The sequence below is a fragment of the Scedosporium apiospermum genome (assembly GCF_000732125.1).
Source record: "Scedosporium apiospermum strain IHEM 14462 chromosome Unknown SEQ_SAPIO_0077, whole genome shotgun sequence".
NCBI classification, from domain to species: domain Eukaryota; kingdom Fungi; phylum Ascomycota; class Sordariomycetes; order Microascales; family Microascaceae; genus Scedosporium; species Scedosporium apiospermum.
Window position 1 is genome coordinate 944971 of NW_015971778.1, and position 18649 is coordinate 963619.

General features: G+C 52.7%; 7 protein-coding genes and 1 pseudogene across 7 annotated transcripts; 2 read left to right on the forward strand and 6 right to left on the reverse strand.

Moving 5' to 3' along the window:
• Positions 1-259: 259 nt before the first annotated feature.
• SAPIO_CDS1910 (uncharacterized protein) lies at positions 260-2114 on the reverse strand (the record flags this gene model as incomplete). The annotated part of the gene is made up of 6 exons (XM_016785075.1): positions 260-1175; positions 1244-1389; positions 1459-1492; positions 1589-1694; positions 1880-1985; positions 2058-2114. 6 exons carry the CDS (start codon positions 2112-2114, stop codon positions 260-262), a joined length of 1365 nt encoding a protein of 454 aa, XP_016645372.1.
• Positions 2115-3264: 1150 nt separating this feature from the next.
• SAPIO_CDS1911 (uncharacterized protein) lies at positions 3265-4304 on the reverse strand (the record flags this gene model as incomplete). The annotated part of the gene is made up of 2 exons (XM_016785076.1): positions 3265-3848; positions 3929-4304. The coding sequence occupies 2 exons, from the start codon at positions 4302-4304 to the stop codon at positions 3265-3267; spliced, it is 960 nt and encodes a 319-aa protein (XP_016645373.1).
• Positions 4305-5339: 1035 nt separating this feature from the next.
• SAPIO_CDS1912 (uncharacterized protein) lies at positions 5340-6589 on the forward strand (the record flags this gene model as incomplete). The annotated part of the gene is made up of 2 exons (XM_016785077.1): positions 5340-6034; positions 6097-6589. The coding sequence occupies 2 exons, from the start codon at positions 5340-5342 to the stop codon at positions 6587-6589; spliced, it is 1188 nt and encodes a 395-aa protein (XP_016645374.1).
• Positions 6590-7390: 801 nt separating this feature from the next.
• Positions 7391-8779, reverse strand: SAPIO_CDS1913 (uncharacterized protein; the record flags this gene model as incomplete). Its single annotated transcript, XM_016785078.1, has 2 exons — positions 7391-7631; positions 7704-8779. The coding sequence occupies 2 exons, from the start codon at positions 8777-8779 to the stop codon at positions 7391-7393; spliced, it is 1317 nt and encodes a 438-aa protein (XP_016645375.1).
• Positions 8780-9166: 387 nt separating this feature from the next.
• Positions 9167-11066, reverse strand: SAPIO_CDS1914 (uncharacterized protein; the record flags this gene model as incomplete). The annotated part of the gene is made up of 2 exons (XM_016785079.1): positions 9167-10406; positions 10492-11066. The coding sequence occupies 2 exons, from the start codon at positions 11064-11066 to the stop codon at positions 9167-9169; spliced, it is 1815 nt and encodes a 604-aa protein (XP_016645376.1).
• A 1477-nt stretch (positions 11067-12543) lies between these two features.
• Positions 12544-13609, reverse strand: SAPIO_CDS1915 (uncharacterized protein; the record flags this gene model as incomplete). Its single annotated transcript, XM_016785080.1, has 2 exons — positions 12544-13284; positions 13562-13609. The coding sequence occupies 2 exons, from the start codon at positions 13607-13609 to the stop codon at positions 12544-12546; spliced, it is 789 nt and encodes a 262-aa protein (XP_016645377.1).
• A 1670-nt stretch (positions 13610-15279) lies between these two features.
• Positions 15280-15834, forward strand: SAPIO_CDS1916 (annotated as a pseudogene; the record flags this gene model as incomplete).
• Positions 15835-16469: 635 nt separating this feature from the next.
• On the reverse strand, positions 16470-18013 carry SAPIO_CDS1917 (uncharacterized protein; the record flags this gene model as incomplete). The annotated part of the gene is made up of 2 exons (XM_016785081.1): positions 16470-17687; positions 17771-18013. 2 exons carry the CDS (start codon positions 18011-18013, stop codon positions 16470-16472), a joined length of 1461 nt encoding a protein of 486 aa, XP_016645378.1.
• Between the last annotated feature and the right edge of the window lie 636 nt (positions 18014-18649).

An 18649-nucleotide genomic window follows, 5' to 3' on the forward strand; every position in this document is an offset into this window, starting at 1 on the left:
CGGTCAAATTAGTAAGATTTAACGAGATTCTGGAGCTAGCTGAAGCTAAGCCAAGCCTAGCCCAGGCTAAGCAGACACTGAAAGATGTGATATGAGCTCGAGACCAGGCCAGGCCAAGAAGATGACCAGATTAGGGGCATATTACAACACCAATAAATATTAAAACACCACTGGAGCATACATAAGCGTGCCGATCTGATTGCCTCCTCTCCTGTGGGTCATACTCTGACAGGGATCTGTCGGAAAAGAGGTGCTCCTATCACTCAATCTTCTCAATTCTAGCCTCCTTCTCATCCGCCTCCTCATGCCCCTTCTCATTCGCCTCCCCCGTCTCAGCACTACCTAGCTTGTCCTGTGAGGCATTCAATTTCCCCTCAAACACTTCCCGAATCTCCTCGAGTGTGTGGCCCTTAGTCTCAGGGAATAGGAACCAAACAATAACTACCAGGACGGCCAAAAGGCAGCAGAAGACAATGTAGTACTTCCACCCAATGGCTTTCATAGCGATGGGATTCACCTGGTTTCCGACAATGAGGCCGATGAAGGTAGTAATGTACATCGCGGAGAGGCCGCGCGAACGGAGGGTGTAAGGGAAGATCTCGACGGTATATGCCTGCAGCAATGGCGAAAAGGCAATGTCGTAGAAGAAGTAGTATATGAAGATGAGGGCGACAACAGCGCGACCCGTGGACTCGCTCTTCGTGCTCACGAAACTGGAAGTGAGGCCCGTCCAGACGATGTAGCCGGCTAGCATGCCCACCGAAGACGCGAGGAAGAGCGTCCGACGGCCGAGCCGGTCAACCATCATGGCGCCCGCAAACACCGAGGCGAGCCAGTTGAAGATTTGGAGCAGGCCGTTGATAAGTGTCTGGTCCTTCACCTCAGTGATGCCGACGGTGTTGAGCACGAGCGTGAGGTAATAGCTGATGACCCCGACGCCGTTCCACTGTGCGAACCAGCCGACGAGGACGGCGATGAGGGTGCGCTTGCGGTTGGCGGGCGTGCGGAAGAGCTCGAGCCAGGAGACTTGCGAAAGGACTTCGCATTCTTCCTGGATGGCAGCTTCAATCTCATTGAGCTCGAACGCGACGAGCGGCGAGTCGAGGTCGCCGCCTGCGTGCCAGTCTGCGAGGATCTGTCGAGCCTCTTCCCTACGGCCCCGGGAAGCGAGCCACCTGAAACACTACGTCAGAGACTACCAGTGCGATGAGCGGGCTACTGCAAAGGCGTGGGATGCACATACCTGGGGGATTCCGGGAGGAAGTAAAGACCGCAGGCTTGAATCACGGGGATGCCACACTGCAATATAGATGGAATCCTCCAGCTCCATGTCGAGTCGAGCCTAAACGTGCCGTAGGTGCACCAAGCGGCGAATATGGCGCCGAAATACTATAAGGCCAGTGTAAGTGTCCAATCGAGGGTTTCACCGTCTGACGGTTTGGGAATGGAACTGCGTACGTAGCATGTCTGGTACAAGGCCGTGAATTTGCCTCTGTGGGTAGGATACGCAAGCTCCGTGATGATGATGGGGCATGGTTGGCTTATAAGGCTTGCAAAAAATCCTAGAAAAGCCCTCGCACTGACAAACATAGCCACGTTGTTGGACAATCCCTGGAGTATGGCGAACCCGATGGCGCCGGCAAAGCCGATGTACAAGGGAAACTTGCGCCCATATCTATCACAGAGATAGGTGACTATAAAGAGGGCAACAACCTTGCCGAGAGGGTACACAGCATTCATTAGGCCAAGGATGGCCCCCTCAGGTTTGTCGAAGTAATTTCGCCATTGGGGGAGTTTGGAGGCCGTTCATCATCGAACCTGGGTGGCCTTTTCGTTAGAGTCACGAGATAAGTAAATTTGAAGGCCTTAGAATGCGTACCGTCGTAGCCCACCGACGCGGAAGAGAATAGAGGGACCAGTAGCACCAGGTTCAGCTTGATGAGGTGCGGCGTGCGATACCATGATTTCGGGTTGGGTGGGAGGACCTGAGTGTCTTGTCAGCCAGTGTCACCTCCCTGTGGAAGCTCGAATGAAACTAGGACGTAGGTCAGACGTACTGTTACGAGTCCTTGGCCGACGGCCAACTCAGCCTCCTTCTTCCCGAATAGACCCATCGCTTCGTGATTCAATGGAAGTACTGCCGTGTCCTAGAAACCGCTGGAAACGTTCGTCAATAAGATGAGGCGCGGAAGCAGTTATGGTGATTTCGGAGCGGATCGAAAGGGAATCTTGGATATTTAATGGCCGAATCTGTCGCTCAGCCAGCCCCGGGTTTGTCTACCCCATGGGGAATCTACTCTATGGGGAAGGGGGATTTTGGTGACGCATGTAGACACGATCCTGTGGAGTAATAGTGGTTTAGTGCACGCAAGGTCCTGGCGGGAGGCGAAATGCATGGCTCTCCATTCGGCCCAATTAGGGTTACATAGTTGATCGGGGAGTGGCGGGAGCTGGCGTTATTGGCCAGGCCCGAGAGCCCCGAGCTCGTTAAACCGAGCAATGAACAATGAGCAGGAAGGAATCCAATCTCGCATTCTGGTGCCGCCATCCTCATCTAAACCAGTCTTCCCCCGCCATCCTCGATCCAATAGTCAGAAGTGCACTGGTAGGTCACATCACCGGCATTTCATCACGGAGCTCGAGCAAGGGCAGACTAGACTTCAGATACTCACCTCGCCAGCCCGGTCGGCAAATGATCTGATCCATCGCGCTGATCCTGGTACCAAGATTGCGAGCAAATAACCCAGAAATGTGTTCCTTCAAAGTTTCTTTAGCCTCCTATACTAGAGGTCCTGCCTGTGCTGCAAGAATCGGTGCCATGCTTTCAACCCCGACAAGTTGTCTAGAAATATGTTTAGCAAGGACGATAGTCCCATCTCCCATAAATGGTGGCTGGGCATCGTAGGGATGGACTCACACTGTCTCCCCAAGGCATGAACACCTCTGCAACCTGCTTGACTTCTCGACGAGCTATCGTGCCCTGTTGAGCTCGCGCTTTGGTGAGAGAGCCTCGATAGTTAGAAACACAAGGACGGTGCCTCTCTTCAAGAGCTGTCAAAGAGACACAATACGGGAATTCCGAATGGAGGGGGAAGCCCAATGTGCTTTAATCTACATGGCTATTCGTTGCCTATTCCTGCCTTCGTTCAGACTTTTGACCGGGGACACCGAAAATGGGCTTTACACGAATACCAGGAGTGCTAGCGCCCGGCTCACTACTCTTAAACATGCTCCCTTGCTCGTCACGTATTCCTACGCATGGCCTCACGCTTCTTGAGGAATCCTCGCCCCTCCCTGTCTCCTCACCTCATCTAATATCTCCAGGACCCTAATCGTCTCCGCGCAAGGCATCACCTCGTTCTGATTCCGGCCCGCGGCGATATCCACCGCCACAGCATCCGCTTCCCAGTAGAATCCCTTCCCGGGCTGCTTGAACTCATGCTTCTTCGGCTCCTCATCGCCATCCAAGTAGACGGTGAAAGACTGGGGCAGGGAAGTTACGAAACCTTCGACGACGACCGCGCCCCTCGTCCCTTCGATTCTGCAGAAGGAACTGGGCGTCTTCGTGAAGGTCGTGGAGGTGAGAATCCCCTGCTGGCCTTGGGGAAATGACAGAATCATAGATGAGGCGATGTCGACCCCGTCAATAAGATGTTGCCACGCAGCAATTTTGGGCTTCTCGGTCTGCTGACCAAGGCCGATAAGACCCCACGTTACGCTGTAGATGCCGATGTCGAGGAGGCTTCCGGCCCCGAGAGCTGGATTCTTCAATCTCGAGTCAGCCGGGAGCGCGGAGGTATCCTGCTTCATCCCGAAGTCGCAAAAGACTCGTTTACGTCCCCGATGACCTTATCCTTGCGGAGTAGTTTCTGAAGGCTCTTGGTAAGAGGGAAGAATCGGGTCCACATCGCTTCCATCACAAACACACCCTTCTTAACAGCTGCTTCGAAAACCTCACTAGCCTCGGCGACATTCAACGTAAAGGCTTTCTCGCAGAGAATATGCTTTCCGTGCCTAATCGCGTCCAAGCAATTCTGATGGTGAAAGGCGTGCGGTGTGCCGATATACACGATGTCGACATTGGGGTCGGCGTAGACTTGCTCGTAGGTGCCAATAGCGGGGGACGTGCCGGGAATATGTGTCTCGACGAATTTCTTCCCCTTCTCGTGGGATGAGGAGCCGATTGCTTGGATTATGTGGTTTGCCTCGGCATCGGGTCGGGGGATGGAAAGATCTGCGGCAAACCAGGAGGATATCAAGCCCGTTCCGATGATACCCCAGCGAATTGTGGGCTTCTCAGACATGGTTTTGGTGATGGTGATGGTGGTTGTAATAATGTGTCTGGTGAAGCAGTTGAGGTGATAGACAGAAGATAGCGCTTTGCCAAAGTGTTGGCTGTAACTAACTGCTATGAGACAAAATGGACTATGGGGCTCGTAAAATTTATAGTTATATAGGAAATTATAACAAAAAATGGAAGAAGAAAAGACCAGACAGCAAACTGTCCCTACAAAGCCCCGTGAGTGGATCCTATATTTCTGGCAGAGTCGTGGCTCCTGTCGTGGGAGGAGATTGTCTTCTTCGAAGGTCCATCAAATTATTGTGTTTATTGCGCATCCCCGGTGGCCAGACCAAGCCAGGGCAAAGGTTAGTGGGTCGGATCAATCAAATAATGCCGCCTCATGCTGACCTGGTTAAACTTTCATCACCATCCCCCCCTTAGAAACGACCCGATACTCCCCGACGTAAGTTTGCCAATTTAGCCAGAAAGTACCAACCAATTCCACGGTCTCGGTAATGAGCTCGCTGCACTTCAACTGGTTTGCTTAAGGTTACAAGTATTACGTCCAGTGATCCGGTTGATGCCCTCGCAGCACGGCGCCACGCTACGCCGGGGACTCCAGCGAGATATCCGGCATCCATCCCATGCCAGCGATGGCAATGCCCCTTTACAATGGGCGCAGATTTCGGCTCTTCGTCCGTGTGGCGAGGCGTAATGTCCAATTGTTACCCCAATCCCACGACACAGAGTTCAGCTTGTCTTCCTGGCCCAAGACACTAGTTCCGTGGGAGCTGGGGCATTTATTGGCTCGCAGCTCCACTCCGATACTCCCCGCCAAGTTCCATGTCCCATGAGCATCCCCTCTCCCCCCTAATGCGAGCATCCTTTGGTAGTGGAGAATCCCATAGCCTTAATACTTGCTTCGTACAGAACACAGCTTATCCGATCGAGTCCTTATATAAAGGGGGCTTCGGTGTGCCGGACTTTGCCCGTGAATGATAATCTGTATCTGCTCGGTGCTAGTCGAACCGCTCGAGGCTTCAGCTAAGAATTCACCATGCCGAGAATTCCGTCTAACGGTGTGAGTGCTAGCTCGAAGCCTCGCATCCTTCGAGTCGGCATCATAGGCTGTGGAGAAGTCGCGCAAGTGATTCATATCCCCACCCTTAACTTCCTCTCTCACTGCTACAGGATCACCTTCCTCTGCGATATCTCCCTCCAGGCCCTCGAGCACTGCGCCAAAAAGATCCCCGGAGCAGCCCCGTCCACCACCACCGACCCGGAAGAACTCTGCTCTTCGCCTGATGTCGACGTTGTCCTCGTTTGCAACGCAAACGCGTATCACGTCGAGCATGGACTCCTCGCCCTCAAGCATGACAGGCACTGCTTCATAGAGAAGCCTCTCGCCCTCAACTTCCGGGACGTGGACCGCATCATCGAGGCGGAGAAGGCCTCCGAGGGGAATGTGTTCGTCGGGACAATGCGTCGCTACGCGGCTGCTTTTCTCGATGCTCTCGAGGAGGTCGGTGGCTTCGAGAAAATCCTATACGCCCGTATCCGAGACATCGTCGGACCAAATGCCAATTCCGTCTCTCAGTCCGCCACGTATCCTGTAAGGTTTAGCGATTTCACCGACGAGGATATACGGGAGCTTCTAAGGCGGGATACGGATATAGAGGAGCAGGCTCTCGGGACCGAGTTTGGGGTACCCGTGACTCCTAAGTCACGCTGGATGTTAAGATTACTTGGCGGGTAAGTGGTGTGCTCGCGGGGAGACTGATGATTTGGGCGGTTGCTAATGGTGGGGGTTATAGCCTCGGTACCCACGATTTATCGGCGATGCGTGAGATTGTTGGAATGCCTCAATCGGTTGCTGGCGCTGTCCTCACCTTCCCCGGGATCTTTAGCGTCCTCTTCCAATACGGCGGGTTCCCGGTGGCGTACGAGTCTGGCCTCCATTCGGTTCCGGAGTTCGACGCCCACATCGAAGTGTATTCTCAGGATAAGATAATTCGGGTGAACTACGATACTCCATATATCAAGGGTTTGCCTATTACCATGACTGTCCGGGAGAGGGTAGGCGAGGCAGTGTGGCAAGAGAGGACGATCAGAAAGACGTACGAGGATGCCTACACTCTACAATTCCTCGAATTGTACAGTTGCATTATCAACAACAGGACGCCGAAGACGAGCGCGACAGACGCGAGGAAGGATATCGAATTGTTCCAGATGATTCTAAGAGCTGGAGCTGAAACATATAAAGCCGAGGCAGTGGCAAGTAACGGAGAAGTATCAGGAGTCCATTAAATCGCCTACAATTTCACATAGAGTACAAGGGCGTTTAGCTACATCATAGAAACCAGTGCCTTAGACGTCTTTTGACAAGTATAGAAATCTTTCCCGCTACATTCTCAGGAGTCCACTTCTTGCCATAGATGTCCATCTGTCACCAGTGAAATCATTAGCTACTTGTTTTATGCTCTCTGCTCTTGCTCCTGGTGAGACAACTCGGCTCGGGATATTCCGAAGTAGAGTCAGAGGGACTCGATCACAGAGAGCGCCGACATCGCTACGTCTCCAAGTCAAGCCTATAATAAAACAATTCTAAGAAACTAAAAAATCCGACTTTTTTAGCTAAGGCGGGTTCTTAGCTATGCTAGCTAAAGAAAAAGGTGCAAGGGAGTAACTTTATAGACTCGGTCATTCTACCACTCCCCCCTTAAACCTTCTATCTGCTTCGGTCATCGGAGGACTTTCTTTCTTCCTTTATTCCCTTCTACTACTGCCCTTTTATATACTCTCTATATTTTTTTTTTTTTTTTTTTTACACCGCTTTCTGTTAACGGCTGTCTCTACCGGAGTATAGTAAAGAGAAAACTGCTGTTACGGTTTACCTGTCTTTATAGGGTCCGAAACAGTCTGGCCAGGAACCTTCCAGCCAGGCATGTCCTTTTGTCGCAGTGGTCGGACTGTGACTTTGAGCTGTAACACTGATGAACTCGTCCTTAGCCCACGGATCACGCAGCTTTCCCATTTCCGTGCCATTGGGGTTTCCTGTGCCGTATTCTGGGCGTCCTCGGTAAGAGTTGCTCGCCAGAATTACTGGAGCTAGGACCGGAGGAAGTGGTCGAGCCCAGTGGCAGATGTCAAAGCCATGGTCTCGCCACGGATGAGATTTCTTTCTTTCTCAAGAAGTAGCCCAGAAGACGACGAGTCCAAGCTATCGCGGAGGCTCATCTTTAGGAGGCAGTTTCCTACACTCGTGTCTCCCGCTTCGAGTCGAATCTGTATGGAAAAGGCGTCCCGTGGTGAGTCAAAAACATGGCGCAAACTGGTGAAGGCGTTGAGGCTGACGAAAGCCCAAGGTTCAACCAAGGGTATCACCATTTTGTAAACTATCAATCCGTTTTATCATACATACCCAGGCGTAAGGACCGCCGCCACCAAAAGAGGAATCATCGCCGTTGGCCCCAAAGCAGTAAGCCTCCCCTGACCATTACCATTCTCCTTCCCGTTAATCACCTCAAACGAAACAATCGAATCCCCGCCCTGAGAGACCCGGACCGCCTGCGTCGAATTCGCAGGGGCAAACGTGCCCCTAAAGTCCACCACAAAACTGACATTAACCCCAAAGATTGCACCCTCCATAACCCCCTTGGCAGTGAGAGTGACCTCGCCAGCGCTAATCGACCCGTTCACAACAGTCCCAACCGGAATCGACTCATCGAGAATCGTGTAACCCCTGCAGAGCCCCTCGGGAGGCGAGAACCTATCCTGCGTCCACTGCGCCAGCGAGATATTATTCCATCTATTCTGCGGTCCGCCGACGTACGTCCCAGTAAAATCCACCTTCGACGAATCGCCGCTGGCCGACAACGCCAACGGCACCGAATCGCGAACCCCCCTCAGCTCGTTATTCGGGTAGGTATAGGAAAACCAAGAGGTAGTCCGAAAGAAAACCATATCGGGACTCGCGTCGCACCGATCATACGACGTCATGATGTCCTCCACCGCCGCGTCCGTCGGCCATCCTTTGAATCCGAGCACGATAGGATTACTCGCGCCCTGGGGCCACGGCGACTGCGGCGCGATGAAAGCCGCGGCGAGAAGTCTGTTGGGAAACTTGGCTCCCACGACGGGCGTGCAGTCATCGTCATCCTCTTTCTGGACGGTATAATTAACGGATGCTTCGCCGAGGAAATACGCGCCGCCGAATGCGGGGTCGGACGTGTAGTTGTCGAATCGTGTGATATCGAGATTGGTCAGTAATGGGATACCGCTGTTGACGCAGGGCGTGCTGCTGCCTCCACCGCTGGAGCCGGAACCGGAATCATTATCGTCGCCGCTATCACCCCCACTGTCGCTCCCACCGCTGCTGCCGCCTCCTCGTCTCGCTCCGACGGTCTGTATAGAAAAGAAGAAAGCGGCTGCTACGAGAACAGCGCGCAGAGTTGGCGCCTGCATCTTGGTCCTGGGCGAGATAATGCGTTTTGGCATCGTGAAATTTCGTCGGGGGGGCTGGTAGGGTCAAATACGTTAAATACTGGTGTTGTGCCGGGCGAAATCCTTATCCGGCTCGTGCTCGTGCTTCCTTGAATCGCGCAATGCGACGCTGGATCACAGACCAAGTTTAACCTTACTATAAATGGCAGCCGTTGGAAGCTTAGCCACAGTTCTATCAGATGCCATCGTCCAATAAGAATTACTGCACCCATAAAGCGCAGAGTAAGACGGAACAACATTACCAGCCCCTGAAATACCATATTTCTTGCATGAATTTGTCTATTCATATTCTACGAAGTAATCATCAACGCCCTACCTCTAAAGATGTGCCCAATCTAAACCCCAAAAGAACTCTATAGGTCTGTCTATATGCGATGTATCTTACACCACCGTGATTCCTGTATAACTGCCATGATCCTTGTAGACAACCTTCTTCTCCTTGGTATCCTCGTCAACCGCGTACACGCGACCGCCCAAGTCCGTCACAAACACCCGGCCATTATCGCGGTCGAGCCTGAGACCAATGGGTTCATGGAAGTGCCTAGCTAGAATCTCAGGCGCCGCCCTCTTAACACCCTCTCCACCGACAGACGCCCGGTTCAGCGAACTTCCCCTAGGATGCTCTCCACGATCCGTCCAGTAGAGCACCTTGGTAGCCGGGTCAATTTCCAAGTCAATCGGCTCGGGCAGGTTCTCGAACAGCGTCTCGATATCAGATCGCGAGTCCGCAGTCTCACCCTTGGGAATCTCGATGTTGGCGCGGAAGATGCGACCCTTGGAGGCCTTGCTCGGTCCCTTTTGCGTCCAGTAAATCTTGCCGGCGTCCTCGTCGACGGAAATACCCACGCACCATTGCGTCATATCGACATCTCCAGTTTTTGCCGAGCGCCGTACGAGAATCTCGTGGTTTTGACCATTGAAGTCGCAGCGGTTGACAGTCATGCCCTCGCGATCACAGAAATAGACCTTGCGGCTCTTCTCTGCAACCACGAGCTGCTTGGGGGTGTAGATATCTCCCGATGGGACGAGGGTCTTTACGTCGCTGCCATCAAGTTTGCTCGACATGACGGAGCCGTCGCGGCCGGATGTAGAGGGGCCCATGTTTGTCCAGAAGATTCGTCCCTCGGACTCGGACACATCGATGCCGTCGGGCATGGGCAGGCCGGTGAGAATGGGGGATGCTTTGCCAGTCCGGGGATCTACGCGAAGGATCTTGCCATTCGTGGCTACCTCGTCGATATTTTTGAGGTTAGCGCCAAGACCAACGTCAAGGACGTAAAGGGACCCCTTCGCGGATGATCCATTGCAGCCATTCGCCGTAGAGGGTGGTGGGTAGAGGCCGCCCTTGCCGCTCTTGTCGCCCGTTCGTCCCTGCGAAAGGTAATTTTCCCTGAGCCAGTCGACGGTGAGGGTTCCGTCGAGCTTGCGCTCTTGGATGTAGTTGTCCTCGATGAAGGCGACGGTGTCTAGACCGATTTGGTCCATGAGCTGGCAGGGGAGGATTTGGGCCTTGAACATGTACTTCCATAGGAGATCGATTTGGCTGGGGTCGCTCACGCCTTCGGCGAGGATTGTAAGAATTTCTCGCTTGATTGCTGCCCACAAACGGTTGAAGATGAAGCTGTACCGGGTTAGTCTCGAATTATCATCGAAATAAATTGATAAGAAGAGAAAAAAATTAGTTAGAAGAAGAAGGGAAGGCTTACCCGGTAGATTCCTTCTTAGCAGTGACGGGAAGCATACCGCACGACTTCAGCACTTCCGTCAAGAACGGAAAGACTTCAGGATGAGTATATCCATCAGTCATGAGCTCAACGGTAGCAACCTCCGGTGGCATAGTGTAATGGACATTGCAGACGAGCGCCCGACGGTCGTCAGAAACTTTTTCCACCATCAGCGATGACTTGAACGAAGAACTATTCGATCCGAAAATGCAATCAGCGGGCGCAATGCCATCCAACTGGCCGTATATATCAATCTTGAGCGGCAGCTTTTCGGGGATGGCCTCGATGACGAGCCAGGCGTTCTTGACAGCCTCATTGAGGGAGTCGAACGCCGTGCAGGAGCCATGGGAGCGACGCGTCTTCAGCAGCACGTCGTTGAATTCTTCTTTATGGCCCTCGACGTAGTCGAGGCCGGCCTGTCGACATTCGGGGGACAGGTCATATATGTGGACGTTGTAGCCAGCTGCTGCGAAGCTGCATGCGATGCGACGGCCGAGAACGCCGGCGCCGAGGACCAGGATGGGCCTGGAGCCAATTTCAGGGCGTTGCCAACTCATGTCTGAATTTGTGGAATAATATACAAGTTATGGGAAAAGGGATGTAATGAGGAAGAATGAACAGAGCGTTTCTAATGAGAGGGAGCAAGGTCAGAGAGATTGATGGATAGGAATTACTTTTCGAACATTCTCTGATATCAAATTTCTCAGCCTGTCCGGAGGCTTCCCCTACTTAAGTAGGCCATATCTAGCAAGAATTGAGCCAATTTACAACCCCCGAAAATACCAAGACGCCGTGACAACTCCGGGCCGGGGTTGAAGACGGTGACGTGGGGCTGCGGTTGCTGCAGGGAAAAGCTTGAATTGGAAATCCTCGATCGGAGATATCCCGCCCGAACTTCGGCCGGGGTCTTTTTTCGGCGCCTCCTCGCGGACCAGCCGGACTAGACAACAACTGCCTCGTCAGGGGGTTACAACGCGCTTCGGGCCGGCATTAACCTTGGTTTCACTCATCGAATTAAGCTTTTTGGAACTTTTTAGTGTAGAATATTTCCCGCAAGAGGGCCTTATCTCTGTAACCTTGAATTCCTAATCTGCCGGTTATGCCGGGATTGGTTTGGTCTCGGCAACGGCTGCAGAATTTTCGGCCGTGGTAGATCTCAGTGGATTCATTGGCACAAAGTTAACTAGGATTGGAGTCTGAGGTCCCCATGCAGGACGTCATCGACGTAGGAGAAGGCGTCTTCGGTGGGGGTAGACTTGGAGCATAGTGAGCAATTCCGAGATGTGCCTATCTTCACACTAGTTCTCTATCGAGAGATGGAGTCCATGGCACATGGTAAGCCAAGATACGAAGGATAAGGCACACTGGAACTTATGCCACGCGGCCAGAGCGTGGTCGCCGTCCATCGCCATTCCCGTGTTGCCCGTGTTGCCCATGTTGCCCGTGTTGCCCATGTTGCCCGTGTTGCCCATGTTGCCTGTGCCTGGCCTATGGCAACGCCCATCACCGCCAACACGTCTCGCTCTTTCTGGGTCGCGATGCCTACTGAGGCTGACATGATCAGAACGACGGCACGTCTTGGAAACTTGGAAGGTGCGCATTTCACAACACATCACGACCTGCAAACGAACCGCTTTACAGAATTTTGGGAAAAATCAATTTGCCTGGTATCGACACTGCGTGTTTTGGCTTTCATATCGGTCGTTACCGTCCTAATGCTATGACAACTTTACCCAGGTTCTTTCCCCAATTCCTCTATCGTTAGGCGTTGATGGGCTATGGGGCATATCGTTCCGAGCTCTGTTGCGCGGGCCGCTTAAAGGAGATCGAAGTCGTTGTGCTTAAGTGGAATAAGTATCTCGTCTTTTTTTTTTTCCCGGATATTTGTAGTTTTCATCTTTTTTTCTTTCATTTTTGATGATTTTCTTTCCCCGTGAACATAAAACGCTTCGTTGGCTGTCTTGCGCCAGGATTATTCATTCGATTGCGGCGTCTCGTCGGTCAGGGATGACGCGATGATCCCATTCGTGGTGATTAAAATTCCTGTTCGCACGGGTCCTCAACCCACCTCCCGTGCATGGATCGTTCGGGGAGAAGTCCCATCTCGAACTCAGCTTTGTCAAACATCTCCAACTGGTCGTATGCCTCGCGTTTGTCCTCGGGAAACTTTCCTAGCACCATCTCGGCGAACTGCACGTCCCACGCTCCAATGGGTTGGCGGCTGAGCACCGCGAGATCCAGACCGGCGGGATAAAAACCGGCGTTCTCCCAACCCGTGAAATAGACCTGGTGGGTGCCATTTTCCAAGAAAATGGTCCAAGTTGCGAGATTGCGATGCGTCAGGACCAAATCATATGCTCTGAGAAAGGGAGTGTCCTCGAGCAATACCTTACGCTCGATGCACATAACGAGTCGCTCGTTGAAGTCGTCCGCGACAGGCTGTTCGTTGACGAAAGGACCGCCGCCTTCCATGGGAAAGAACAGGCCGTAATGCATCTCGTACGGGCCAGCGCCAACCGGGCCCACCGGCCGGTGGTTCATCGAGGCAGCTTGGAGCTTTAGAATAACGTGTACGACTTCCTGAGCGATCTCTTCGCACTCCTCCAGGCACAGGTCGATCCAGGCCTGATCGAGACGACGTCCCTTTATCTTCTGCATGACGATCAAGCAGAATTGATCTTTGCCGTACTTAGTGGCAAAGCCTGGGAGGGGAGCTTCGATGACTCGGTAAATTGCTCCCGTGTCCTTGTACTCTTCGTGCTCTTCATGCTCTTCCTGCCCCGCATGTTTTCGACAAAGGTGGCAAAGCGAAGCGATGGCCGAGCTTTCACTAGTTGCCGCCCTGTGATCTCCTGTCGCTTGTCTCTTGGTTTATGGGTCACTGGAAAAATCGAAAGTATGCTGATCTCCTAGAATCCTCCACTGCTGGAAAGATTAGAATCAAAGAAACAGGAGGAGAGGGAGAAAAGAAAAGGCAATGCTTACCGATGGGTGGAAGGGCTACTACCCAGTGTAAGGACAGCTGGTGCAGTGGCTATATAAGACTACTTACAGTCAAGTGACGCTGGTCGCGACACTTGGAGCATCTTTTTGTTGTCATATAGCTCAGCTGTAAGTGAGTCAAACGTAACACCCAGCACCGGCCGTCCTTGGCACCGAAAGCTAGACCCGCGGTCCAGGCTCTTCGGACGGTTAAGGAATCCGCACTGCCTTTCGACCGGGTCTTGATTGTACACGCCGGTCCTCGGAATAATTGTCCGATCAACCAGGCTCTTCGGAGGGTCAATGAATCCGCACTCCCTGTCCGTCCTCTGAATAATTGCTTGATCAACTAGGCTCTCCTCCGGAGGCGCTACCAGCGTACGAATGCGAGTTCATATCTGGAACCCTTCCAGGTCTTGACGAGGAGTCGCCCGGTGGACACAACCCACCAAGATCAGGTAAACCAACATAGATAGAGATCTATATATGGTAAGGACCCGAGTCCTTGCCAGGGCGGTTAATCCTGTCGGCGCGTGTGCCTATCACCTCCTTGTAGGCTATACCAGGTCTTCCACTACTGGGAAGCACGAGAAAATCGCTATAGGGACTGGAAATTGGAGCGGGTGGCGATTTTGGTTGAGAATAGCCGGCCCATTCCCGAGTTGAGAAAATGCAAATGTAGCAGCCTTACCGAGGGCGGGAACCCGAGTTCGTACCCAGCCCTCGGGGCGAAGATACGAACGTTTGAAGGACGGTCTCTTTTTGGACCCGTCCGAGACAACGTGTCATCCGGGGACATGCTCAGTGACGATGACGCACCAGACCCGATTGTATGAAGTGGCGGGGCCGGGCCGGAGGCCGGAGTCAGGGTTACCGTGATCCGATGAGCCAAAAGACGAAGGACAGTCCAACAAACAGGCTACTCTAGACCATTCAGTAACTTGACACAGGCTTGCCTGGTGATTAATTGATAAATGATTTCGTTGAGAAATGTTGATGGCCTTGTCTTTCAGGCAATTGAATAATTGTAGGACTAGTAGCCGTTGGAAAGAAGCAGAAAGAAATCCTGGAAAATTGAGGGTTGATTGGAGGATGTTTTGTGATAAAGACTGATGAGAATGAGAGATGGTGAATGGAAAGAGTTCGAGCTTGGTCAGTAGAAGGAAATCGTATTGTTCGGCAAATTATGTATGCCCTAATCGGCTGGAAATCACTGGAGTATGAAACTTAACTTAGATTTCTAGGAAATGGGAATACAATCAGTAAGACTGGCTTTATCGCCCCTTCCTTGAGGTTTAATCTAGCTGTGATCAGTGAATCCTTCCTTGTCTTTTCTTATTCCAGTTGTGGGGTTCTCTGAGATGTCAAAGGGCAAAGGATGTCAACAAGAGATCTTCCTGATTACTCATCAAGTTATGAAAATACTTTGCCCTTCGTAAGGAAACAAGATAACAGCGACTTATTCCCGCCTTAGGCAGCCAGCAACAACACCCCCCAAGAACAAGAGTCAAAGCATCAATTGACTTTTGTCTCCGTCGAAATCCGTCCATTCCATTTACATCAAGGATTTGTTTGTAATCGGTTGTGTCCATCAACAAATCGAGGATCACGATGTTTTTCGAGCCCCGGTAGAAACGGGATCCGCAGTCGGGGCCAGAGTCCTCTATGGCCCCCATTGAGAGGTTGGGTCTCTACTCCGAAACTCCCTCGCACTCACTCTCTCAATACTCGAACATTTTTGTGGGCAACAAGGAAAAAATGACAAGCTGCCAGCCACAAGGTTGGACAATGCCCTCCGCACCACCTTTCAAACCCATTGTGTTTGTCCCCTCCAAAAGCGAGGAGAACATCCGCAGCTTCCCCGTCCACAGGATCCTCGCCGTGGCTCACCCACCGATTGCCGAGGGTCCGGGAGGCAACCACTGGTGTCTCTACCTATCCGCTGGACCCATGCGAACCGTTCGCATCGACCCGAACCCCAGCGGAATTCCAGGACCCACCATTCTCGGAGGCTCAAAAGCCAACGTTGTCATCTCCGAGCTGCACGAGGACCGACCGAGCGACGCCCAGCATGTCGACACCCTTTCAGTGGCACCAGGGTTAGTCGTTGGCCAGTTCATAGACGCTATTACGAACGCGGGACGGCATAAATACGAGTTTGACGAGACTGGACGGGGCTGCAGGATGTGGACCCGAGACCAGGTGGATTTGTTTCTGCGTCTCGGTCTGACAACCGATCCTGCCGAGGCGCAGAAGGTGAGGGAGGACGTTTTGGTGGAGTTTGCGGAATCGAAGCCTACTGGCGTTCGTCTGCCTTTGAACCGCGGTGCGTATTATTGTTGAGACGGGAGAGATCGCCGGTGTGTTATCTGCCTCGGTAGCTCCAAACTCCTTGAAACAGGATAGAACGGATAATTCGGCAGTTTAAAAGTTCTTTGCTGCGACCTGTATCCTAGACGCGCATGGCTCGAGTAAAGCCTCGCACTCGCGGAAACTTCGGATAGGGCCTAGATTCACGATGCATGAAAAGTGAGGAAGAAATACGCGCATCACAGCCACGATGTGCAATTAACAAAGTTCGCTCTACTTTCGGCAGACAAGGAACCGATATCACGGATGGACCCCAGGTCCCACTAGCTAAGGCGTATAAGAATAACGAATAGAGATAAGAGGGATTTGAGTGACGCGTCCAAGAGGACAAGGGGTCCATAGTTTATGCTTTAACATTACCGAAGACTCAATGTTCTAGAATCTGGCTATCTCTGGGTCGCTAGTCTAGTGCGTATCGTGTCAATCTTCACCGCGATGGCTAGTGCTAGTGTAGTCCTTAAAATAATAAATCTTGATCTATTTTAGCTACATTTATTATACCAAATATGTACATGGAGGCTGGCTCCCAGATCCACCTTCCCTCTCTCGACAGACTCCACTCCCCGCTTTCTTTTCGTTTTGCATGTATCAAGACGACGTCCCCTCCCTTAGAACAAGAAAATTTGATCCGTCATCTTGGACATCGCTCCAGGTAGCTTGAACCCAAGCGAAGCCAAGTTCTTCTTCGTCGCCTCAATCATCGGCGGCGGTCCACAAAGAAGAACCCTGGTATCGTTATCCGCCTTGTGAAGATGCTTCTTAATCAAATCCGCCGTAACGAACCCCGTAGCTCCCTTCCAGCCCTCAGGCGCCTTGGCAAGGACATAATGCACCTGGAACTTCTCGGGACACTGAAGCGCGAAGCCATCAAGCTCGTCCCTCATGAGGATGCTATCCTCGGTATTGTTCGCGTAGAGCAGGGTAATCTTGGTGTCGTCCGACTCGTCGGCGCAGATGGTCCGGATAAGCTGGTACATGGGCGTGATACCCGTGCCTCCCGCGATCATGCCAATGTGTTTGGCGTACTTGTCGCTGTACTGCATCGAGCCCTTGGGCCCGCGGATGTCGATGGTCTCGCCGATCTGCATGCCCTCGAGGTGCTTGGTCATGAGGCCCTTGTCATAGACCCTGATGAGGAGCTCGATTCGACCGAGGTCGCTGTTGTTGGAGATGGGCGTGTAGGAACGAGCGACGTTTTGTCCGTTGATGGTGGCGCGGAGGGCAATGTGTTGGCCCGTGGGGAGGCCGAGGACATCCTCGAAGTGCGGCAGGGCAAAGACGAGTCTGTAGACGCCGGCCGAAACGAGCGTCTTTCGCACGAGCTTGAAGGGCTTCCAGGCCTGAGGCTCAAGAACGCGCGAAGGGGAAGACGCAGTAGAAGAAGTCGATCCGGCCTTGCTAGAGGTCTGTATCCTGCCCTTCGGGAGGGGAATAATCTTGTCCCTACGGGCAGTGCGGTAGGGAGGTTTCTTGGTAAATTCACTCTGGACATCAAGCTTAGACCACAACCAGACGAACAAGCCAAGACTGGCCGACGTCTCAGCCACGGTCGCGAGGCCGAATCCCCACCAGAACCGTCCCGTGGGTACCGAGCGCGGGATCGTGATTTGTTGGCAGACTTGGCGAAGAATTTGCGTATCGACCTTTCCCGTGTTGGCGGCCCATATTCCCGCGCCGATGCCGCCGACGAGACCGATCTTGACAACGGCGCCTGCTACGCGGCGGAGAGAGCCGGAGGTGTTGTTTCCCTTCTTTGAGACGACGGCGGCTTGGTAGCCGATTTCTTGGAATTGGGGACGGTAAGTTTCGACCTCTTCGGCGTGTTCCTATGTTGGAGAGTGATGGTTAGCTTCTAGGGTCAATCGAAAATCAAAAGGGGCAAGACGGTAAATAGAAATATATCGCATACCTCCTGGGGCAGAGATCCGACACACAATTCGACGAGAGCATCATTCGCCTCGGCAGAGTGGCCAATCTCCTCAAACTCCGCCGTGGCATCCTTGCCGGCGACTTCTAGCAGGACAGCGCCGCCGCCGGGATGGTCCTCGAGGTAGTTGGTGATGTTGTAGACTTTGTTGTGGATGACGACCCATGCGTCGGTGGGCTTGTCGTGCTTTTGCACGTCGGCGAGAGTGTGGATTTTGGTGGCCATGGTGAGGTGGAGTGGAAGTTGGAGTTGTGCACAAAGTAAAATATCAACAAGTGACGACTAAATAACAGGAAGGGTATTTGGACAACGGGAGGCTGAGGAAGAAGAAAACTTGTAAAGATGGTTGACAGGTAAACCCAGACCTTCCATCGCCGACACTGAACAGCGCCGCACCTTATATATCCAGCTTATCGCCTGGTCCAGACATGATCTTCAAAGTTCCATCTCGAAGAAAAAAGAAAAAAAAAAGGCAAAAAAAGCCCGAGCTCTTCGGTCCCGAACGACCTCCGCGCCGCTCCATCCGTTCAATTAAGCACACGCGGCGGAGCTAACGCGGCCCTAATTAACCTCTTGACAGATCCGCAGTTGGCGCCGATCAAGCTTCATCCCGTTCCCCGCCCCAACCTCTTTTCGTGTCTCGCCCGAATCACGGCCGAGATTCGGAGCTCGGGTGGATCAGCGAGATTTCCAACGTTTCACTCGGGATACCGGCATACGGCACACATCAATTCGACCGGGGCCCCAATTCGACACAGCGAAAAAAAGAAGGTTTATCTTCGAAGATGCGCTGAAACGGCTCCGCCGAAAGAGCCCGGAACCCGGCAGAGCCGCAAGGAAGAAACAGTGATTGTCATTATC